The sequence below is a fragment of the Eupeodes corollae genome, chromosome 1 (assembly GCF_945859685.1).
Source record: "Eupeodes corollae chromosome 1, idEupCoro1.1, whole genome shotgun sequence".
NCBI classification, from domain to species: domain Eukaryota; kingdom Metazoa; phylum Arthropoda; class Insecta; order Diptera; family Syrphidae; genus Eupeodes; species Eupeodes corollae.
Genome location: NC_079147.1, coordinates 14,185,950 through 14,208,908, shown reverse-complemented (window position 1 = coordinate 14,208,908; position 22,959 = coordinate 14,185,950). Strand labels below are relative to the sequence as shown.

The 22,959-nt window shown below is 34.8% G+C and overlaps 1 protein-coding gene across 2 annotated transcripts in view; it reads right to left on the bottom strand.

The window, feature by feature from the left end:
- Positions 1 to 21,534, bottom strand: part of LOC129939927 (homeobox protein unplugged-like) — a 125,531-nt gene extending 103,997 nt beyond the window's left edge. The window contains exon 1 of one of the 2 annotated variants that reach the window (XM_056048112.1): positions 20,561 to 21,534. In XM_056048112.1, the coding sequence (XP_055904087.1) occupies positions 20,561 to 21,215 (655 nt within the window). In that variant the 5' untranslated portion in view covers positions 21,216 to 21,534. The remainder of the gene's footprint in view (positions 1 to 20,560) is intronic. The other variant, XM_056048113.1, reaches the window with a different exon arrangement.
- Positions 21,535 to 22,959: the final 1,425 nt, after the last annotated feature.

The following is a 22,959-nucleotide window of genomic DNA, read 5'->3' as shown; positions in this document are numbered from 1 at the left end:
GTCGGAGACAATTCTGTTCCGGACTCCGTTGGCTAGGGCCACGAGGGATACGTGCAAGAATTGGCGCAAGATGCTCATCGTTAATCTTCACGGGCAGTGATTAGCGAGCAAAAGTGTACTAAAGTACTTAGGTATCTGGTTAGATCAGTATTTATATTTCGACAGGCATATAAATGCTGTTCTGACCAGGGCCAGAGGAGCCTTTTGCTCTGACGAAAAAGATGTTTTACAACAGTCGGCTTGACCCCAGATTGAGAGTAGTGTGCTACATGGCCGTCATACGGCCGATGATTGTTTATGGTTGTCCTCTGTGGTTCAACGTTGCCCCTACCCAGATGGAGAAGTTTCGGGTATTCGAGCCGCATTGTTTACGACGCTGTACCGGCTTGTATCGAACAGCCGAATCTTCAACGAGGTCCTATACAGCGGGGCTTCAATCAACAGAATTGACAATTTCGTAATAAAACTCATTCGAGGTCACATTGCAAGACCAACAATTTAATTTTCGAGGCGTTCTATCCAAAGGGAGAGTATTTTGATAGTGCACGCCTGAGCTGCTTCATCCCACCAGAGGCATTCCTCTTTTTAGATAGGTGCGGTCTGATACAGGCAGTTCCGCTAATCTACCACGTCAGACGACGAACCGTGGATAAGCGACTCCTGTACAATCGGGACGTCATGGCACAAGGCAGATCAGAGCTCCTTCGGTTCAATAGGGCTTTGTCCGAACGGCACGCTTCAGCTAGGAAGGTCTTCGAATCAAATACCGATGGGCGGCGCAATAGAGGAAGACTGCAATGCAGTTGGCCTTTGCGAAAGAAACTGCAGATGTCTAGCTAGCGACCAAAAGAGTTGGATACGCAAGTTTTGGGGCCGAAATAATAAGTTTTAAGGAAGTATTACAATATAAATCTAGACAACAGAAATGTTTTTTTTTACACATCAGTGACAGAATGAAATAATTTATAATACTACAATTTAATCATTTTTGATTAATTTCAAAATAAGGGGTAAGAAGCGTTGTGCTATTTTAATTTTGTTAATATCAAAATTAAATATTTTTACTATATATAAATATTTGATATTGAATTACGTTAGATTTTAAAGGAATATTTCGAATTTTGGCCAAAATCTCATTTCTAAAGTGCAAAACTGGCCTCAAAAAAAGCATTTTCCAAGATGTATTCAAAATTTAGAGTAAATCGGTTATAAACATTTTTTGGGTCCGCAGAATCAATATTTTGATAAACTCGTTTGAAGTTGATGAAGTTGAGTATAGTATAAAATCTTGAATAATTTAGCAAACCATATCATTTAGGAACATTAGAAATAAAAAAAAATATATTTCGATAATTTAGAGTGGCTTAAAGGCTATAAGTGCACTAATACAACAGGAAGTTATCAGTGTGAGTTAAATACCAGTCTCTATTTTTAATTTTGTAAATTGAAAAATCACTTCTAAATTAACTTTAATTTCATGTTTATATTAAAAGTCATCAACCTCTCTTTTATAAAATTTTCTAAATATTTATTCAATACCCATATAGCATGTTCAACAAGCTTTTAAATACTCATACGTTTACATGTTTAGATACCAACTATCCAAAACCCATATAGTCATGAGCTTATTAATTAGACAACATTTTCGCGCTCTTTGTCATTTTTAAACCACCTCCATCATCGTTCGCTAGTTAAAAACATCCTCGTTTGACAATCTCAGGAAATCCATCTTAAGCACACATTGTTGGTTGGTATCTATATATTGTTGTAAAATTTATAACGACCACGACGATAAGCCAAATCGACTGACATGACATATAGCGTGACCAATTTTGTATCAATGATGATGATAATTTTTAGCGTGTTTTTTTTGTACATTTTTTATTGCTACTATTTTTCGTTTTTCTGTCTTTTTTGTTTGATTCATCCTTAATCCTAAAGTCAGTGCCCGCCCGAATTAAAACAAAACAGAAATAAAACAAAAACAGCCAGAGTCCAAAAAAAAACAAAAAGAAAAAAAGTCATAAGCCATTGATGTGGATGAGGAGCGCGTTTAGACTTATAACCGTCAAGCAATTCAGCCGGTCAACCATTTCAAGTCAATAGACACACGATTTGATATCCGAAAGCGAAATAACATTTGCTCAAAGATACTTATAAAAATACATTTAGATACATCCAAATATACACAAAGATACTTTATAGATGTGCCCCTAAACAACAAACACTCTGGCACCACTTGTGTACACATGATTGGCAATTTATTTGTTTATTTATGGCTCATAAATTACGCAAAATTATGATTACTTTTCATGTTTTTTGTTGTTGTTTTAATTTTAGATATCGATAGGTGATAGTCGGGGCCGTTTTGTTGCATTTTCGGTGATTTCAAATATTTGCACAGTTAATTTATTTAAAGTCAGTGTAAAAAATAACATTTAGGCATTCCTACTCTTCTGCTATGAAATAAGAAAATCAATAAATTTTGGAACAAATATGGGAAGCACAAGTCCAATAAAAAGGCGTTCTTCAGATATTTTATAAAAATTAAATAAAGGTAAATAAAGATGATTCGGATACAAAAAATAACATTTCTAACAATTTTTAGCAGAACTTTTTGAGATTTTTATTTAAAACTGAACCAGTTATGTTTTTGTGTGATTTAAAATAAACTTGAACTCAATAATTAGACTTGATCTCAACGGATTTGGGTAAAAAATTGTTTAATGCTGTTAATAGGCTGAAAAAAATCCTTTTAAAATCAGTGCCACTTTTCTTACATTATTAAAATAACTTTTTGCTACAGTATTTTTAATGACATAATTTTTAAAATAAAATAACAATTTTTCACTTAAAATTCTGTTTTGTTTTCTTTGAAAAAAAAAATTCTTAGTTTCCAAATTTTAAGCCAATTTTTAATGATAATACATGTAAATGTTTTGACATTTTTGTCTCTAATATTGTCTGTTTCTAAATTTGTGTGAAATTTGTTGCTTGTATTTAATGCCTTAAGTATTTTGTATCACCTTTGATTTGTATTCTGATGGATACCTTAAGTAAGTTAAACGGGCTAACGATTGATTTAGTTATCACCATACTCATAATATTATCAGATCCCTGTGATACCCTAAAAGTTTTATTACTTCCCTTAAAAGTGAGTGTATACACTTTGCTTCTAGATGATGTATAATTTTCCAGTCACTAAATGATTTTATCTCCAAAAGAATTTTGTGCAACAAAAAATAACGTTTTTAACATCTGCTAACATTTTGAGATTAATCAAATTATTTTTTTTTAAACAAAAATCTAAAAAACATTACTCAAAGTTGGTAAGATTTGAATTTAGACTCAAATATCTTTTCATAAATTTCAAATTATGACTTCCAATGTATTTTATCTTATACAAAATATTGTTTTCAACATTCGGTAAAATTTTGAGAAAAATCAAATTGATAGTTTTTTTTTACAAAAAATAAAAAACCTAAAAAAAGTTAGTAAAAATTTACTATTGACTCAAATATAAAACTACTTTTATCTTTTAAAGAATATTTTTTTCAACATTCCATAAAATTTTGAGAAATATCGAATTGACAGTTTTTTTTTACAAAAAATAAAAACTTTAAAGATAATTTAATACAAATTGGTAAAAATTGATTTTCGACTCAAATATCTTATCAAAACTTTGAGATTATGGCTTTAAACTACTTTTATCTTTTAAAAAATATTTTTGTCAATATTCAGTAAAATTTTGAGAAAAATCAAATTGACAGCTTTCTTAGAAAAAAATTTAAACCTAACAAAAAAACAATATTAAAACTTGGTATGTAGATTCCGAAGTTATACATGGCTCTTAAGCCAAACAAATTCAGCATCTTTTCGTAATAATTGCCTTAACGGTGCTGTGGGCTCAGATAGCTCCGAAATGAAGCTCCTTAAATAATTTACAAAACCTAGAAAGTTTTGCAGTTCTTTCTTTGAAGAAGGATTTTTTAATTTTTAATAGGTGATACTCGGTTATCATCTGGCTTCATTCCACTTTCACTAAAAACATGGCCTAAATATTTCACAAAATGTTGCCGAAATTGAATGTTTCCTTTGTTTAAACTTATTCCTAATGTTCTCATACGTTCTAATAATCTTTCTAAATTTCTGTCATGTTCTTCAATAGTCTCTCCATGTACCAAAAAATCATCAATTATATTTCTACTCCTTCTAGGTCCCCATAATTCTCATAATTAAATCTTTAAAGATTTCCGGTGCTGTACTTAAACCAAAAGGTAGAACATTGAATTCATAAACACCGAAGGTTGTCCAAAAACAACAAAACTTTCTAGAATCTTTGTGTAAGGCTACTTGCCAGAAACTATCTTTTTGGTCTACCACAGTGAAGTACTTACAGTTCCTTAAATTTGACCTTAAATCTTCTAGATTTGGACGTAAAAAAGTTCTTTTTTAATAACTTTATTCAAACCCGATGGATCTAAGGCAACTCTCAGTTTCCCATTAGGTTTTTCAACTATAACTTAGTTATGAATCCCTTCTCTGGGACCTGTTAGTTTCAAAATAACTTTTTCTTCCAAAAGCATGTTTTTAACCTTCAATGCTAGATTTTTGGTGGAGTTGTTTAAGGAAAAGCATTTTTTCTTTAATTTCAATTTTATATTTTTGGGGAAATTCCAAAATTCCCTCAAAAAGCTCTATATTCGATTCAATAAGGTCCTCCTTTGAGTCGTATGACCTCTTACTCAAATTTAAGCTATTGACATTTTGTATTTTTTCTAAGCCCAAACTCAAACAACTTTTCAAACCTAGGATTGGAATAAAGTTTTCATTCAAATTTGTATTTTCTTTCAGAATAATAAAACTTTGTACAAAATATTTTATTTTCAAAACGGCGTTCTAAAGAAGATTTGCCAATGAGTTGAATTTAAGGACTACCACATGGTTGTATAACGACTGAAGTTGATCTTATATGTTCTTGTTTTTTATGTCGTTATATTTTAATGGAATAATATTTACTTGAGCACCTGTATCTATTTTAAATTTTATGAAAGAGCCTTCAACTCTAATCTCTTCAAACCAAGTACTTTTACTATCACTTGATTGTCAACAACAAAGGAATTATCGTCGCTATCAGAACTAGAACTAGACATTACAACAAACCCCAAAGTGGTGTAATCTACCGCAATTATAACATTTTTTTCCTACAGCAGGGCAGGCATTTCTTATAAGATTTAAATAACAATATCGACACTAAAAATATTTTGAGGATCTACTATTTAATTGATTTGAAGAGCTCTTATTTCTAGAACTATAATGGTTATTATTATGAAATTGATTGTTACCTTTCTCAGAACAAACATTACTCATACTTTTGTTGATAGATTTTTCATTGTACTGCCTGTTTTTCTTCCCTTTTATTTTCCTGATTACATTTACGCTGGAATTATTTGTTGGACACTGAATCTCTAATGTCTGCTTCTGGGCGACTTTTGATGCACGACATATTTCCATACATTTCTCTAAATTTTAATCTGCTGCACTCAGTAACTTCTCTTGTAATCTCTTATAGTGAATACCTAAGACAATTCTGTCACGATTAAGAGACTCCTCATGAATTAACAATTCTTGGTTAGCAACTTAAGATCTGTCGCAAAACTGTCAAAGGCCTCCAAATTTCGTTGGTTTTGGCTGACAAATTTGAAACCCTCATACGTTTGGTTTTTTTGTCGGTAATCAATAGTCATCGAAAGCTTTCATCACCAGAGTCGATCTTCTTTTTGTCACCATCAGACAAAGTGAACGAATTATACAGATCGAGAGCATCTTCTCTAATCGTATCCAGAAACGTGTTTACTCAAAAAAACTCATCTTTGTCCTGAACGCATGCGGCAATCGCGAAGATTGCGTAATTTTGACGAAATTGTTTCCAGTTTTCTGCGAGGTTTCCCTCCAATTTCAGTGGCTGGATTCTTTTACGTAGTCCATGTTAGGCTGCTTTTCGATTATGTCGATTTCACTTTCTGAATCTTGAACTTCTTTCGAATTGAATGCTTATCAGATTCTTCAAAAGATGAGCTGCTCTCAGACAAATAGTTTCTGACTATTGTTAATTAATTGATATTTTATCAAAATCAATATATATTTTTTTAAACGTTAATTAATGATGCCTTAAGTAATTGTAGATTATAATTCTGAGCGTTCTTAGAAGACCGGCTGAGCCATATAGAGTCCGGAGTTATACGAGGGCTATCTTAAATAATGAAACAACCTCTGACTCTGGTGTCTGGATTACAAGTGTTCTTTATTATATAATTCATATGTCATTTAAGTGAACGTGTCTAATAGAATTGTAATATAATTGTAATAGAATACAGTGGAATACAGGAATACAGTAGAACTATTTTATATGCCACAGGTAAAAATTTACTTTCGACTCAAATAGCTTTTCAAAAATTAAAAATATTGCCGGCATGAGAAGTTGTCAGTGTGGGTCGTACCCCAGGGTCTTTTTTGTTGTAGTTTCTAGTTTTTTTTTCCACAGGTACTGCCTCTTGTGAGGAATTGAATTTTTGGCATGAAAAACCTTTCATAACAAGAATCCTTGAAATGACTTGCACACAAGAATTGTTGAGAGTTGTTCCCTAGTTCCTATTTCTAGTTCTTTAAAACAGCCCATATCATTATTGTATGGAACTTTACAGACTTTATGCACTTGGTAAAATGTGTTTATAAATGAGATGTTAATTTAAAAGCTCTTGATCACAAAATGTTTAATACGTTTTTTTTGCAACATCACCATCTCAGACTATAATCAGAGAGGACAACTTCTTGAATAAAGAAATAAGTTGAATTCAAAAAATTGCAGCGATTTTAATCAAAGTAGCTAATCTAGTGTTTTTGTGGTTATTACAAGATACTATATTTTTTATTATAATGTTAAACATGAATTTTAACACACAAATTGTGTCAATTATAAATTTATCAGTTTACGATAAAATTATGGCGTTGTTTTAATTAGTGTTATATTAATAGTTTTATAATTAAACGAAAAAGATTAAAAAGGTTTTTCTTATGGAAATGTACGTAAAACTTGCGTATGTTGATTCTAATTACAAAAATAAAACTGAATAATAAATGCCAAGGGTAAACATGATAAATGACACTACTTTTAAATTCGTAGGTTTTTAAAATACTAAAGTAAAGTGTTTATCATAAAATTATTCAGTTAATGGTATGTTTCTAATAATTATACCAAGGATAATACATATCTAATAGAGACGTTTATTGGAATATAAAAAAAACTTAATAATTTAGCTTATGACATACAAATATTAGCTTAGATTTAAAAACCGATTATGAGATAATCTTGTTATAAGTACACAATTTTGAGAAAAGCTAAATTTATAGAATTGTTAATGCCCTACAAATGTCTTAATTCCATATTATTGGATATTACCAGATGGCCAACTTGTTACCTTTGATCAGAAAGGGGTATTTAACAGTAGTCCTAGCAAAAATGTTTAATTATGAAATGTTTTATACTTTTATTAATTTTAATCAAAATTTGAAGTTCCATATTTTTATAAAAATTAAGACATTAGTTCTTTTCAAATCATAGCTTTTTAAAGATGGCAAAAAGTAGAAAATATTCGATTTTAAGGCTATTATCTTGATAGTAGATAGTAAATTGAAATAGCGGGTAAATGACAACTACCTTTTTTGATTAGTTCAAAAGTTACAACGTGACACTTTAAATCATTCCTCTTATGGGCTAAAATTCTAAAATCGACTATCAATAAGTGTAGCTAAAAAAATTCATAACTACTCTTGTTTTGAGCACGATTCCATACTTTTAATCAAGGGGTGGGGGTCAGACAAATGTTTTTTAATGTTCTGTAATGGAAGCTGACAAAATTGAATAAAATTCACGGTCGAATGAACTTGCTGATGTATCCAAATAGTCGGTTTAAAAACATTTCACGTATTTTAAGGTTTAAAATAAAAATATACCTAAAAATCAGTTTGTTTTCAAAACTGTATTTCCATTTGATTTCTCAAATAATCCTTAATTTAAAAAAAAAATTTGGTTAGTGCGTTGGACTGTCATGCAAGGGGTCTTGGGTTCAATCCCTGCCTGTGCCACCTAACTTTTTTCACGGGAACCTAGGGCCTCTTGCGAGGAATTGACAAATACTCCAGGAGTAATTCTTGTCATGAAAAGTGCTTTATCAAGTTAGCCGTTCAGATTCGGCCTTAAATTGTAGGTCCCTTCCATTCCTGACAACATTACTCGCACACAGGAATGGTTGAGAGTTGTAAGTCACTAGGCCCTGGTTCTTCATGGAATTGCGCCACATTATTTATTTATTTACTTACTTACTTAAGGTGGTGCTACAGTCCTCTGTAAACTAGAGCCTCACCCAACAAACTTCATCCATCTAGCTCGGTCCCTAGCCAGATGTCTCCAGCATCACGTTCCAAGTAAGGTGAGGTCACTTTCTATTTGTGCGCGTTACCTGATTCGCGGTCTTCCTCTACTGCACTGTCCTGTGGGTGTAGATTCAATGACTTTCCGGGCCGATGCATTGGTTTCCATGCGCTCTACATTACCCAGCCAACTTAGTCGTTAGACTTTTGCCCTTCTGGCTAAGTCAACGTCGTTGTACAGCCCGTACAGCTCGTCGTTCCATCTTCGCTGTTTAGGCGCTGTTAAGTTGACTGATTCCTCTATAGTTCTTGCAGTTAAGGGGGTCTCCTTTTTTCAGGATCGGGCAAATAATACTGAGGTTCCATTCATCGGGCATGCTTTCTTCCGACCATATCTTACAGATAGGTTGGTGCATGCTGCTTTAAGGAGCTCGGCATTCAAGCCATCCATCATACTCTGCAGAAGTGGTCTGTCCATATCCTCAGAATTGACTGCGGTTCCACTATGATTTTTACACTTTCGCCTTTGCAGTCTTCGGTTCTAGGTTTGTGTACCAGTGAATTTCATTTCACCTGTTCATACAACTTTCGAACCTCATTCCTGCTTTTAAATCTCTCAACATCTTCGACCGCACGCTTCTCATGTCCGCTTTTTTACCTTCTGAGAAGTCGGTGTTCGTCTCGCCTCTTCTGCTCATAGAGCTAATGAGCAGCTCTCGTCCTTTTATGCAGCGCCGCTTTGCGTGTCTGTTGTTTGGCTGCATTTGCCTGCCGACATTCCTCATCAAACCAGGGGTTCCTTGTTGGTGGCTGCTTAAAACCCAGCACATCAGAGGCGGCTTCTCTGATTGCATCTTGGCAATGTTGCCACTGGTTTTCGATACATTGTGTTGGCGGCAGAGAACTTCGAGAGAGGTTACTTGTAACTCGGTCGGATAAGAATTTGGCGATCTCTGTAGATTGTAGCCATTCGACGTTGTACCTTCTCCCAGAACCTTCCTGTTTTAAGGCTACAACGGGGTAGTGGTCTGAGTCAATGTTAACTCTCGGAAAGTTCGGATATCCATGATGCTGGAAGTGACAGACACGCTTCCAGCATCATGGATATCGCAATATTTTCAATATGGTTATACGAAAAGAAAGCTTTATAAGATTTTCGTGTCTGTACTTTTCCACAAAAAACTGTAGTTTTAAATTTGTATGTCCCTTCTTACTTCCGAAACTTGTTGGCCCACTACATGGCTCATTGCCTGCATGCCCAGAAAATGAGCATTGTAGCAAGTTACTTTATAATCTATAACGATGCCACTCGCTACGCTATTGACATGATTTCATTTTTAACTGGGAATGGAGGATGATTTTGGAACCAATTTGACAGCTTTTCAATGTCTGTATTATCTCTAATTTAACGTGACTCCCCAAAATTTTCATAATGCTCACTAGTAAAAAAAAAGACGCCAGTGAATTTTTTGAGAATTGAGCAAATTGCATGAGTAGCAGTCAGCCCTAGAACCCATTTGCTAAGTACACTATAAGTGATTCCGCGCTCTCGTGTCAAGCCACCCATACTCATCATTCCGGGCATTATAGTTAGTTCAATTGTCTGGTCCGACCACACCCCTGTCCAAAATCGGTCAGTTCTTCTGATTTTGGATTTTCTTTAATTCAAGTTGGCTTATGTCGACTTGTTCCATTATTACATTAGGTAAAGATGTCTGTATTAGTATTAAAACACGAACTGCTCTAGCGAAAGCTTTTCCTTGCAGCATCTTTTCAACAGAAACCGGGCGTATATAGTACTCATTAACTCTTGCAGGCCACTTCCACACTTCGGAACACGCATTCACATTCTCAAAAACTAACTTTTTTAATCCACCATCTGAATTCTTAAATTCCAAAGGAAGTACTCCAAGTTATCCAGCTGATTTAGCACAAGTTAGTTTCTTTAGCTTTCTCCTTCGTGACGGTTAATTTTCCAATGCAAGTAGATGCAGGGATGCCCATCTAAAGCTCTGACATTAAAGCCCGCATTATTAAACTCAAATTGGTTAAATGAACCGCTGTAATCTGGTAGCCTGTGGCAATATATCTAAATCAACTGAGCTTCTTAGTATGAAGAACAAAACCCTAAGCTTGATATAAGATTAAGCGAGATATTCGCATTTAAAGTTTGAACATGGATTGTTGCCCATAACTTGTTGTAAAGTTGGTCTTATTCAAAGATAGGCACACCAATGATTCCTAGATCACAATCCTGAAATTTCAGCCATCTAGATGGTCTAGATCAAGAAATATTGGAGTTCAAAAATTGCCTTCTAGGTGCCGACTTTTATGCTTCTTAGAACCAAACTTTCTGTATGAAAAGCTGAAACAAACACATTGTTTTTTTTTAACTGCCGCTAGAGCTCACGTCGGATTTTTGTGGACTTTTTTTTGGGTCATCACCAGACATCCTTTATAGTAAGTGTGCCAAGTTTCTAAACTACTGGATTTTTTTTGAGGTGAAGGCAGGCGTTTGGCCTGAGGAAACAATTTTTTCTACTGCAGTAAATTATGTGAAGACGACATTTTTTTTTGACGAATGTAATAAATCTTGTCATATGTTTTATTTGGTATTATTTTTTAATATCTAAAATGTTCATTTAATGAAATCCCTACGGTTAAGTTTTTTAAGTTCTGAAATAGTTAGTGAACATAGAGATATAAGGCTCCACAGAAAAAGAATATATTTCCTTTAACTTTACTGCATTTTAAATATACAAAGCAAGCTACATGAACTGCTAATTTAAAATATGGCATTTGAAGAACAACAAAATTTAAATAACTAACTTTTAAGACTATTAAAACAAATCTGCTAATCATATCGCATTCAAGGCGACTTACTGTCAAACTACTGGGAAAACTGACAATCTATGACATTATAACGACTGATGATCATCCCCAACACAATAATAAATAAAACTTTAAAATCACGTATACGCCAAAGTGTACGAAAAGTCATCTTTTCTGACTATAGGAAGGTCTAATTTACATACCACGTACAGTTCTTGAGTTTTAATATTGATTTTAAACGTTGATCAAATCTCCTACTTTTAACCTACCCTTGAAAAACAAAAGTCTGAAAAATTAAGTTCAAAGAGTTTGCAAAGTTCTCTAATCAACTTTAACATTTGAGCAAACTAAGAAAATACAAAATTAACTGCAGACATATTGAGACGCCCCAGAATCCTTGAACTCTCCTGCATTTGATTATTGTAAATTGTGTATTTCCTTACGTTAGAGACACACAAAAAATCAGGCGCCAAAAAATTGCAATCTAATAACATACCTAACCCTTAATGTTATGAGCATATACTTTGCATACCCCGCAATCACTGTATAGATTTAATATTATTATTTTATACATACTTATTGATCAGGTCCTACATACTTATTGATCAGGTCCGCATAATGATACCACAAAGTTATACCTAATTTGACTGCCCTACGTGACATTGCTTCCGCTGCACTGCGCTGGCTGATTTTCAATACCTTCAATATGCATATCAAAAATATTACCTGAACTGAAATACATACAAATTGAATCCTCTCTGAAGCCCAATTATACCATCATAACCTTCACATGCGGCTAATAAACTCGTATAGCCATCACAAAAACGATATTCTTGTTACCACTGCGGCGCATAAACATCCGCCAGGCCTTGGATCATACCATACACAATCGGCCAGGATAGCCGATGGACGGTACATCTTCTTTCGGTCGGCCAAAAGAGCACTCCAATAACGATAGGTAGGCAGGTAGCTTTACCTGAAAGTCAATGGTTTTTTGGAGTAGCACATCACACAGTTCGATGGTGATGCGTTGCTCCGCACAGCGCATATGTGGCTGCTACTCCACGTCATCGCGGTCTTCCGGTAATTTCCTGTTCCCATTTCAATACTCGTATGTCTACCTCTATGGCTCATGATTCCACCAGCCACTTCGACGACTGTGGATTGCGTAGCACAACAACAAAAACGCTGAGCAAAAATCAATCAAAGTCGGGATGGCTACTGATTAGCTGCACACACATCGCATATCGCCTCAATGCGATTCAATCTCAACGGATTGATGCAATCACGTGATGTCATGGCGCATAATCATATTCATGCGGCCAAGCGTAAGAACAGTAGTAAGGTCATCTGGAAGGTGGTTTAATCAATCCGCTTCGAGAGAGTCCAAGTCATCATATTCGGACTCGGACACGGACGGACAAAGGGGTAACAGCATAATATACTGGAGTGCACAACTCAGAAGAGTTATTCCAGCACATAGTCGAGCAACAGCAGCAGTGCCGTCTTTACCAGCTTGTTAAGCCTGCCAGTGAAGACCTCAAATTATGGTCAAGCAAGTGGCTACCGGACTGATGGCTATTTTGCTACTGCTTCGTCGCTGTGGTTTACCGTCATCGCAGAGTCGCAGTCTCTGATGGGGATGCACCTCTCTGATGGTTAAATTGAATTTGCGCGAGGCACGTACGCACAAATCGGTCCATAATCAGAGGTGGCTTCAATTTCATTCAACTGACGTCCATTCGTCTGGCTATCGATTCGATTCAGAGAGAAGAAGCAGGAATCTGAATTTCGTTGCTTCTGTGTGTGCAATATTGCCGCTTATTGTAGCTACTGCCGTGCTGCGACGACTCCGAGGCCGTGTTGCAGAGGGAATTCCGCAAAGGAATTCATCATTTTGTGGCCACAGTAGGTAATCAGTTGTTGCTGTGATGATGATCATGATGTAGGTATACGTCCATAATGATTATGATGAAGATGAAGCAATGCCCCACGATCAGCTACTGGGATTGAATTCCATTCCATCATGGGAAATGGCATAATTTATTTATGGAACTCTTTTATTGGGAGGGTCTTTTCTTTCTTGTTAAACAAAAAGACGGAGAGCTTCATCTGCATAACTATACTGTTTCCATTATTCGAACTGTTTCTGGGTATAATGTTTGCATATCTAGCTGGAGACTGTAATATTAACAGTTACTGCAGATGATATGATTTGTTTACTCAAGGTTGATGGAATGCGGAATGGAGTATCCGGTTATTGGAATGTAAAGAAAATATACCTCATGGAAAAAAATATAACTTAAAAAGCTTAGAGTTAAATTATTAAGATTGAAAACCCAATCTATTTAATATTTGGAAGGACTTTTTGAAATAATTTTAACTATCAGTTTTTTAACAGCGTAATTTCAATATTTTTGGTAACAGGGCTTGTTCAATCTTATGCGAAGTTTATGTTAAGAATTAGATAAGCTAAATATGCACCTCAAACAGTGATAGTTCTAAGTTTTGTAACAGCCACAAGAAAACTCTTTCTGAGGTATTAGGAAAATGCAAACTCTAACATTTTATTGAAAATATAAATTGAAAGGGTCAGAATATTAGATATTCAATGCATTTACATAAAAATAAATATTGGTGATGGTGACTTTAGCAACGTTATTTTTTCCAACTTTACTTCTAAAGGGTGATTTTTTTGGGGTTAGGATTTTCATGCATTAGTATTTGACAGATCACGCGGGATTTCAGACATGGTGTCAAAGAGAAAGATGCTCAGTATGCTTTGACATTTCATCACGAATAGACTTACTAACGAGCAACGCTTGCAAATCATTAAATTTTATTACCAAAATCAGTGTTCGGTTCGAAATGTGTTTCGCGCTTTACGTCCGTCTTTATGGTCTACATAATCGACCAAGTGAGCAAACAATTAATGCGATTGTGACCAAGTTTCGCACTCAGTTTACTTTATTGGACATTAAACCAACCACACGAATGCGTACAGTGCGTACAGAAGAGAATATTGCGTCTGTTTCTGAGAGTGTTGCTGAAGACCGTGAAAAGTCGATTCGTCGCCGTTCGCAGCAATTGGGTTTGTGTTATTCGACCACATGGAAGATAACACGCAAAGATCTTGGTGTAAAACCGTATAAAATACAGCTCGTGCAAGAACTGAAGCCGAACGATCTGCCAAACCTTGAATTTTCAGTGAATGGGCCCTAGAAAAGTTGGCAGAAAATCCGCTTTTTTATCGACAAATTTTGTTCAGCGATGAGACTCATTTCTGGTTGAATGGCTACGTAAATAAGCAAAATTGCCGCATTTGGAGTGAAGAGCAACCAGAAGCCGTTCAAGAACTGCCCATGCATCCCGAAAAATACACTGTTTGGTGTGGTTTGTACGCTGGTGGAATCATTGGACCGTATTTTTTCAAAGATGCTGTTGGACGCAACGTTACGGTGAATGGCGATCGCTATCGTTCAATGCTAACAAACTTTTTGTTGCCAAAAATGGAAGAACTGAACTTGGTTGACATGTGGTTTCAACAAGATGGCGCTACATGCCACACAGCTCGCGATTCTATGGCCATTTTGAGGGAAAATTTCGTAGAACAATTCATCTCAAGGAATGGGACCGGTAAGTTGGCTACCAAGATCCTGCGATTTGACGCCTATAGACTATTTTTTGTGGGGCTACGTCAAGTCTAAAGTCTACACAAATAAGCCAGCAACTGAAATTCGGGCTATTCCGGCCGAAATGCTCGAAAAAGTTACCCAAAATTGGACTTTCCGAATGGACCACCTAAGACGCAGCCGCGGTCAACATTTAAATGAAATTATCTTCAAAAAGTAAATGTCATGGACCAATCTAACGTTTCAAATAAAGAATCGATGAGATTTTGCAAATTTTATGTTTTTTTTTTTTTTTTTAATTTCTCAAGCTCTTAAAAAATCACCGTTTATGTATTATAAAGAGGGAGTTGTTGGAAAGGAAACGTCGGTGTGCATTGGTTTTGTATTCTTGAACATCGCAAGGAAAAACAAATTGTAGTAAGCAATTTAATATTCGAGTAGTACGGCTAAGAAACTAATATCTTTACTTTACAGTAAGACCGAAGTTGAACTAAAGGGTAACCTGATGGGCATTAATAGAAGCGCGAAGTGTTCAGCTTAACTGATCAAGGGGAGGAATGCAGCTAGAGAATAGGCAGTTAAATTAACGGTAAAAAGGGTCAAAATGGGGTGGCGCAACAGTCCGTTGTGAACCAGGGCCTAGTGACTTACAACTCTCAACCATTCCTGTGTGCGAGTAATGTTGTCAGGAATGGAGGGGACCTACAATTTTATGCCGAATCCGAACGGCTAGTTTGAGAAAGCACTTTTTCATGACAAGAATTAGTCTTGAAGGATTTGTCAATTCCTCGCAACAGGCAGTACCCGCGAAAATTAATTTTTTTAAAATTAAGGTGGCACAGGCAGGGATTGAACCCAAGACCTCTTGCATGACAGTCCAACGCACTAACCATCATGCCACGGGTACTACTAAAAAAGGGTAAGGCAAGAAAAATTCCAAAAATGTTCGAGTGTCCTAAATCAATTTACAATTTGATTTTAACTAATCATTTAAATCATAAATTTAAGTAAGTTACTAAAGCACCGGGCTAGAAATAAAAGTTATATTCAAATTGCGGACGTTTTATTAATTGCAGCCAGATCAGAATTAGAGAGTTGGTTGATGACGCACATACCGAGAATATCGATATGTTCAGTTCCATTACAAATATATATTTCGAGCTGAAGCTACGAAAGCCTTAGTCAACGGCTATTCGAAAATCTAAGAAGCTCTAACCAGCATATCTTCCAATTAAGACTAAAAAGACATTGTAAAGAATGAAGCAACTCACCTTTTTTAGAAAATGAGTGGTCTCAAAACCGCTTTGTTTACAACATTTTGCAACAATATCTTGGAGCGTTTAAACGCTACAAACAAGATGTTGCAAGACCCAAAAATTATTCTTGAATTGGCACTAGAATCATTATAATCATTCATGGAATCTAAACGAAATAATTTTGATAAATACGAGGAAGCAGCCAAAAAATATCCCATAGTGATGAATTTGTACAATCACGCACTCTTACCAGGACGAGAAATGTGAGGTTGCATCCGCTCGGTTAAGGTAAAGCACAAGACGCAAATCTGTCACCGAAGGAAAAATACAAAGTATCGGCCTTCATCCCAGTGATTGACCAGATATCTGTTTCTCTTACTGATTTAGAGCCTAGTCTTGGTAATAAGTTTGTTCAATTTTTGTCTTAGATTGACTCGGTTCCTTTCGTTAACCCTAAAATTTAATTTTAGGTAATTCTTTTTTCTCTTTATATTTATATGTGTCTTGTCAATACTAAAGGAATCTTCTTAATTTCACAAGAAATTATTTATTAATAACCTCGAGTGAAAAAAATGGTTTTCTTTATTTTGAAAATAGTTTGGGGAGATGGGGCCTTCGCTTCTATATCGCCCGAGTCTTCTTGACCTCCTAATCCGGCCCTGAAAATTGGTTTCTTGTTCCCCAGTGTACAAAGCCGGAATTCAATGAGCTTAATATTTTGGCGTAGCCAGTTCCACATCCGAAAAACAGGAATCTGAGTCTAAAAAGCTGAGAGTACTGTCGTCAGCGAGGCGATTAAATGGATTATAAGTTCCAGACAAAACATCATTAATAAATAAGAAAGAGTGTAGGAGACAAAACAGAGCCTTGGGAAGCACCAGCATTTATTTTGAAGTTTCAAAACAAAAGGTAATTTCTAATCCAACGAAGGAGACATTCATCTGAACCGAAGGCATGCATTTTTTATAAAAGAGCCTGATGCCAATGCCTTTAAAATATCAAGTTCAATAATCTTACTTTCTCCAAAAAGATTTAAAGATGTGTTAAACTGTTCGGTGAGATGAACTTTGAGATCACCAGTAGACTCATTGCTATGAAAACAGTTTTGCGGGTTATAAAGAAAGCATTCGATCTTCTTGATATTTCGTCACCTGAGTTCTATCTTGCTCAATAGGCCATTTTTGACGAAATTGAGTTAGCAATGCAGTTTTTATAATTCAAGGGTGCTCTTTTGATTGGCGCAAATCGTTTCCTTATATCCTTAATTTTATTCTATTTTGTTTTTTTTTTTTGTTTAAATTATTTTGGTTACAATTTGTACCTTATTTGACAAAAAGATATAAAATTGGTTATATAAGAACATGAATTCCATTTTGTCAAATTGGAAAAGAAACGAAAAATTCAAATGTCTTCAGGTTGCAACATTACTTGCTCTCATAACTTTTTTTACCAAATTTTCAATTAAGGACCGTCGTTAAATATTCAATGCTTTTTAGGTATTAAAAGACGATGAGAAAGGCCAATTTCATTCCAAATTCGTGCAAAGACTTCAAACATAAGGAAAAAGAGCAGTAGTAGTATCTCGGAAAAAGTTTACTTTTATGTATTTTTTGGGAAAATGAAATGAAACATTTGATGTCTGCCAAACATTTTTTTTTTTGTCAACTCTTGACATTTCTCAAAATCGGATTTAAAAAAAAAATCACACCAGAACAAGATATAAATAAAGTTGAAGAACATAGAAAATCTTTTCCAGCAATGGATTCGCACTACTTCCGAGCAAATACCAAAAGACAATATTTTGAAGCTGGCCTTACTTAAATGAAAATGCATGAAATGTAATGACAGCGAGAAAGCCTGTTTCAATTTGTCGTTTTTTAAACCCAAAAAAGGTATTTGCGATAAATGTTCTAAGCAACAAGAATTCCGAATTCAAGTGAAAAACGAGATTATGACGTTCATCGCAGTAATCATAGTGACGCAAAGGCTCAGCGTAATATCGATCGAAAAACAAGTGTAAAAACACAGTGGTTATCACTTATGATCTGCAAAATGTTTTTTCGCGCCGAAAGCAAATGTTTCGAGTTACTTTTTTACTTCGATGGACATACAACCAGATAGAACTCACGTGACGATTTCTTGAGCTGGTAATTGATCAGCATTTACATGACCTTGGAAAGAAAGGACGTGGGTGAAATCGGTCGATAATTAAATAGGAAGGAGGTTTCCCTTTCTATTCTGTTCTGTTCGGAACGAGACGAGAAAAGTAGGATAGATAAAAAAAGCTTACGCAGTGCTTTTGGTATCCGGGCCAGCGAATATGATGTTTAAGGACTCTAGCATAATAGACTATTAAATACTTTTAGAAATGTTTCATTATTTTAAGATAATTTAAAGTTGATTATTAATATTTTCAACATTTTTAATTTGAGAACTGACTAAACACCCTAGAAACATATGAGTTCAAAATATTACACAAGATTAAGGACTTTGACTTTTAAGGTTGCAAATTTGTATATAATATAAATCAATGTTAATTAAAGAGCATATTTTCTGAGGTATTAAACATTTTAGGTAGTATATGTTAGTGTGGGTATATTTCAATAACTAAATTTTTAAATTTAATGAGTTACAGAAATGTTTTATATTTTAATTATCATCGGAAAATATTCGGTTTTGAAATCACAAAAAAATTACTGTTCCAGGAGATAATTGTTGACTTTTAGTGGTATAAGTGTATAGCAATAAGTTTTATTGGAACGGATTTGCTCACCGTTTGAGAGCTGCTATCAACTGTTAAAAATAAAGAAAATGAACGAGGATATTACGGGAAAATATAGAAGTTCTAGTTTCCATGATAAAAATAATATCCATAGTTTGAATAATAGCGATAAAAGTTAGAGTGGAATCTTACTAGGGATGGGTTTTTGACATTCATACGAGTCTCGAATGGTTCTTATGTTATTTCGTCCCAAATGTTGGTACGATTGATATAACATTTGTATCTCGATAGCTGTGTTCGTTGAGTTGTTGTGCATTTGGAATCATGTGATTTCCATTATCGAAAAAAAATCAATCAAACCAACTCCTGCACACAGGTTTTTCTTCATAAATTTTGAATAGACTCCGATCCCCGACCGGAATCGAGTAAATCAAGCTCATTTCAATTCGATTGAGTTATATAAAGAATTGAGACCAGCTTCAAGCTCGCTTAATAATGTAGTAGTCTACGAACAAACCCACTTGTTAAAGTTTTTATTTATGTCAAAGCTGCAGTTGTTAAATTAACTTTTTTTATGGAATCTTCTTACAATCTTACCATTTCTTTTTGAAAATTGTCTATTTTATTAGTTTTAGTTAACTTTTTGGCTAAATTAATTTTAATATTTGATTTTCACAAAACTTTCTTCTGTTTGTGTATTTTTTTATTATTATTTTGACAGATCTTCTTTGTCTTTCAGTAGTACCAATTTTTAAATACAAAAATCTTGCTACTGCGGATCGTTTTTTTGGTAGTTTCGCACTGTACTACATAATGGAATACCAACAAAACGCACTTAATTTCTTACTTCAAAATGCTCTATAGTAAATAAACTTTTTTTATAAGAAAATTGGTTTTTGGTAAGTATTTCGAAACACAGAATTTTAACCAAACAAAGCTTAACAAGGTTATCGCACTAAGTTTTTGAAATATATTGAAAAAAATATTTAAAAAAATCCTCAAAACATTTTTATTTTTTAAGTTGGAGTAGAGAGCTGGAATGGAAGTTCGTGACTCGAATTTTCATAAATCTCAAATCGAAGAGTTTATAGGTCATCTAATGATTTATGATTAAAACTGAAACCTAGGTAAGTGATAAGGACTTGTGGTTTTCAAAATCATAATACAAGTTTCTGGTAAAAAGTTTTTTGTTTTTTAGCAAAATTCCTTAATAATCTAAAGTTACAAAGCGTCTTGCTAGATACAGTTTATTGAAGTAAGTATCCTGTAGTATCTTGTATTAAATATTGAAATAATTTATTTCAAACCTAACTTCTACAAAGATAAAATCATAAAATCAGCCAAAGTATGTTTTCATAATTTAGGCGATTTGGTAAATTTGTGAAATGTACGAATACCTATAGATACGATGTTCCTTTATGTTTTTAATGGTGGTTCTGAACTTTTATACGTAGGTACAATTTTAAAACTGTTTTCTAATGAAGAAATATCATTTTTCAAATGTACAGAAAAGATCTTTCCCTTCAAAAACAATGCATGAAATAAAGATGGTTTACACAAAACTGTCACTCATTGTCATTAAAGCCTTTACGGAACCCCAAAATCCGCAATGTAGGGTGATGCACATACACACCTAAGCACCTAAATATATTTTGGCATTAATGGCTTTAATTTCCACACAAACTTACCATTGACATCGTCAAAATTCTTGTTGGTCAATTGAAATAATGCATCTAACGGTGTTCCATTTGATTTTGCTTTATCCCGATAATTAGATTTTGCCTCCGTTTCTCTCCTCAAATCAGGCTCTGACGATAGACGATTGCTTGTTGTATTCGTTTCCGAAGAAGAACAACATTCGTCACTAGCCGCAGAGCTTGACCTCTCTGAGCCACTTTCTGAAGCTGGAATTGCCATTTCAACACTCATCTGACGCAACAATTGAGCCTGCAATTGTCGGTGATAATCCAAAGCCGCCAAATGTTGTTCATATTCCAACAAAACAGGTGGGAAAAATGTAGGCCGCACCGGAATCGGTCCTCGAACAGCGTCCCATGGTCTGACAATTAAATTCAAGCTTCGAACTTCATCGGATTCATCATTTCGAGTTTCATTTTTGCCCAAGATGTCAGCAATGGAAAAACTCTTTAACCTCTCTGTCCTGGCTTTGGCGGCTGATGACGCTGATGCATCTGTCACCGTCGCTGCAGCCGCCGCATTGTCAAAACGTAGACGTTTCAACGGCTGTAGGTAGTCCTCTCCACGGCGGTGAGGAGGGGGGCTGGGTGATCCCACCGATATTTCCGAACCCGCCGGACTATCCGATCGTTGACTTGAACACATAATTTATAATTGTTATCGTCAACACAGCAATTGTTTTTTTTTTTATTGTTAATCACTTAAATAATGTTATTAGTTAACAAAAGTGACTTATCAAATCTATCAAACCATAATCACTCAATAAATAATCCAACTAAAAAATCACTCAAATCAGATCACTAATTTCTTGAATTTTAAATCACCTTCACCATCTTGACGCTTGAAAACAGTTAATCGAGTTTTTCACGACGGCAAAATGCAAACATACTCAACGCAACTTCGTTTTGCCGGTAGATTTACATCGAACCGCAGAGAATTTCATTCGGCAACTACTGTCAGATTCTCACTCAGGCACCGCGGAGGAGCGAAACAAAACGAGTTTCCAATTGGAATCAGAGAGGGACGTCACTTTGTTTCATATGGTTTCTTTTTCTGTGGTTCGGTAAATGTGGGCGGAGCGTATTCTAACAATGGCAGCCAATAGTTGCTGAGCGAGATGGATGGAACGTGTTTTGAGTCGATTTCTTTTTTTTTTCACCAAAAACTGGAAATTGTGTGAAAGAGAGCAAACGAATGACGCGACGCACGTTAAAAAGTCTTCGCTGGTTCGTTGGAGTTGAGGGTTTTTATTTTTCATAAAATTCATTATCCATCTTCTTTTGTACTCTTCTCCTGTTTTTTCTTTGATGCGTGCGCACTCAGCTGTCATTAGTGAGCGGCTGTCACTTTGAGTACGCGCATTCGAGTGGGGTTTTGCCAATCACTCTTTAGATTGAAGTGAATAATAATTCTCCATCTACACTCCATACATATATGTAAGTACTTCTTGTAAATGAACACACACATTGACAAAAAAAAATGTATCTTTAGCTTTACTGCATTGTGAGTAATTTGTTGACAGTTTGACAAGGAACATGGTTGGAGTGAAGTTGGGCCTGGGCCATCAACCCTAATCGTTTGAGTTCGTTCGTGTATGAGCTGCAACATGGAGGAAGAATGAAAGGTTTTAAAGTTAAGTTAGTTTACCAACATCGGATTCGGATTCAGATTTAGATTCAGTGCAGTTGTACAACGAGTAAATATTATTTTTAGCATTGAATTCTTTTTCTTTTTATTGTGATTGTGATATAATAATAATTAGGAACTCGTTCATGGTCTGAAATTGTTCAATTGAAGAACAAACATGGTGGAAATGATAATAAGAAGGGGTGCGGTTCTAGTAGATAGATATACTTATGATAGATATCTTACAAGAGTTAATTGTTAATGAGCGTTATTATAAGTATAGGTAAATGGCTACGTTTGTACATATTTATTTCTATCTGCATTTTAATCAATAGGTAACCGCATGTTAAACAATAGCTAATCAGGTCTATTTTAGTGTTTTGTAAATGCTCTAAGTAGGTATACTGTTCTTAAAATACATGCTTAGGTTATGGTTGATAACAATCGAAGGTAGGTAACGATGCAAAACTATTTGTTTGGAAAATATGTTTGTTAATGACATTTGAACCTCCAAACTTTCTATCTATTTAAGTAATAGGTTAAGTAAGTGAAGCCGAAATGAGAAGGTAGTTGTTGGGTTCGTTTATTCTTAGGGCTACAAGGTGCTCGTTTTCGTTGCAGAAAATATTTTTTATCATAAGATAATAGTTACTGAGGCAGTTTACATACAAATAATTTATTTTAATATAAAAGTAAGTACATAGCTACCTATACGCCACCGTAGCGAACAACATATTGATAGTGTATAATATATAATTTTGCT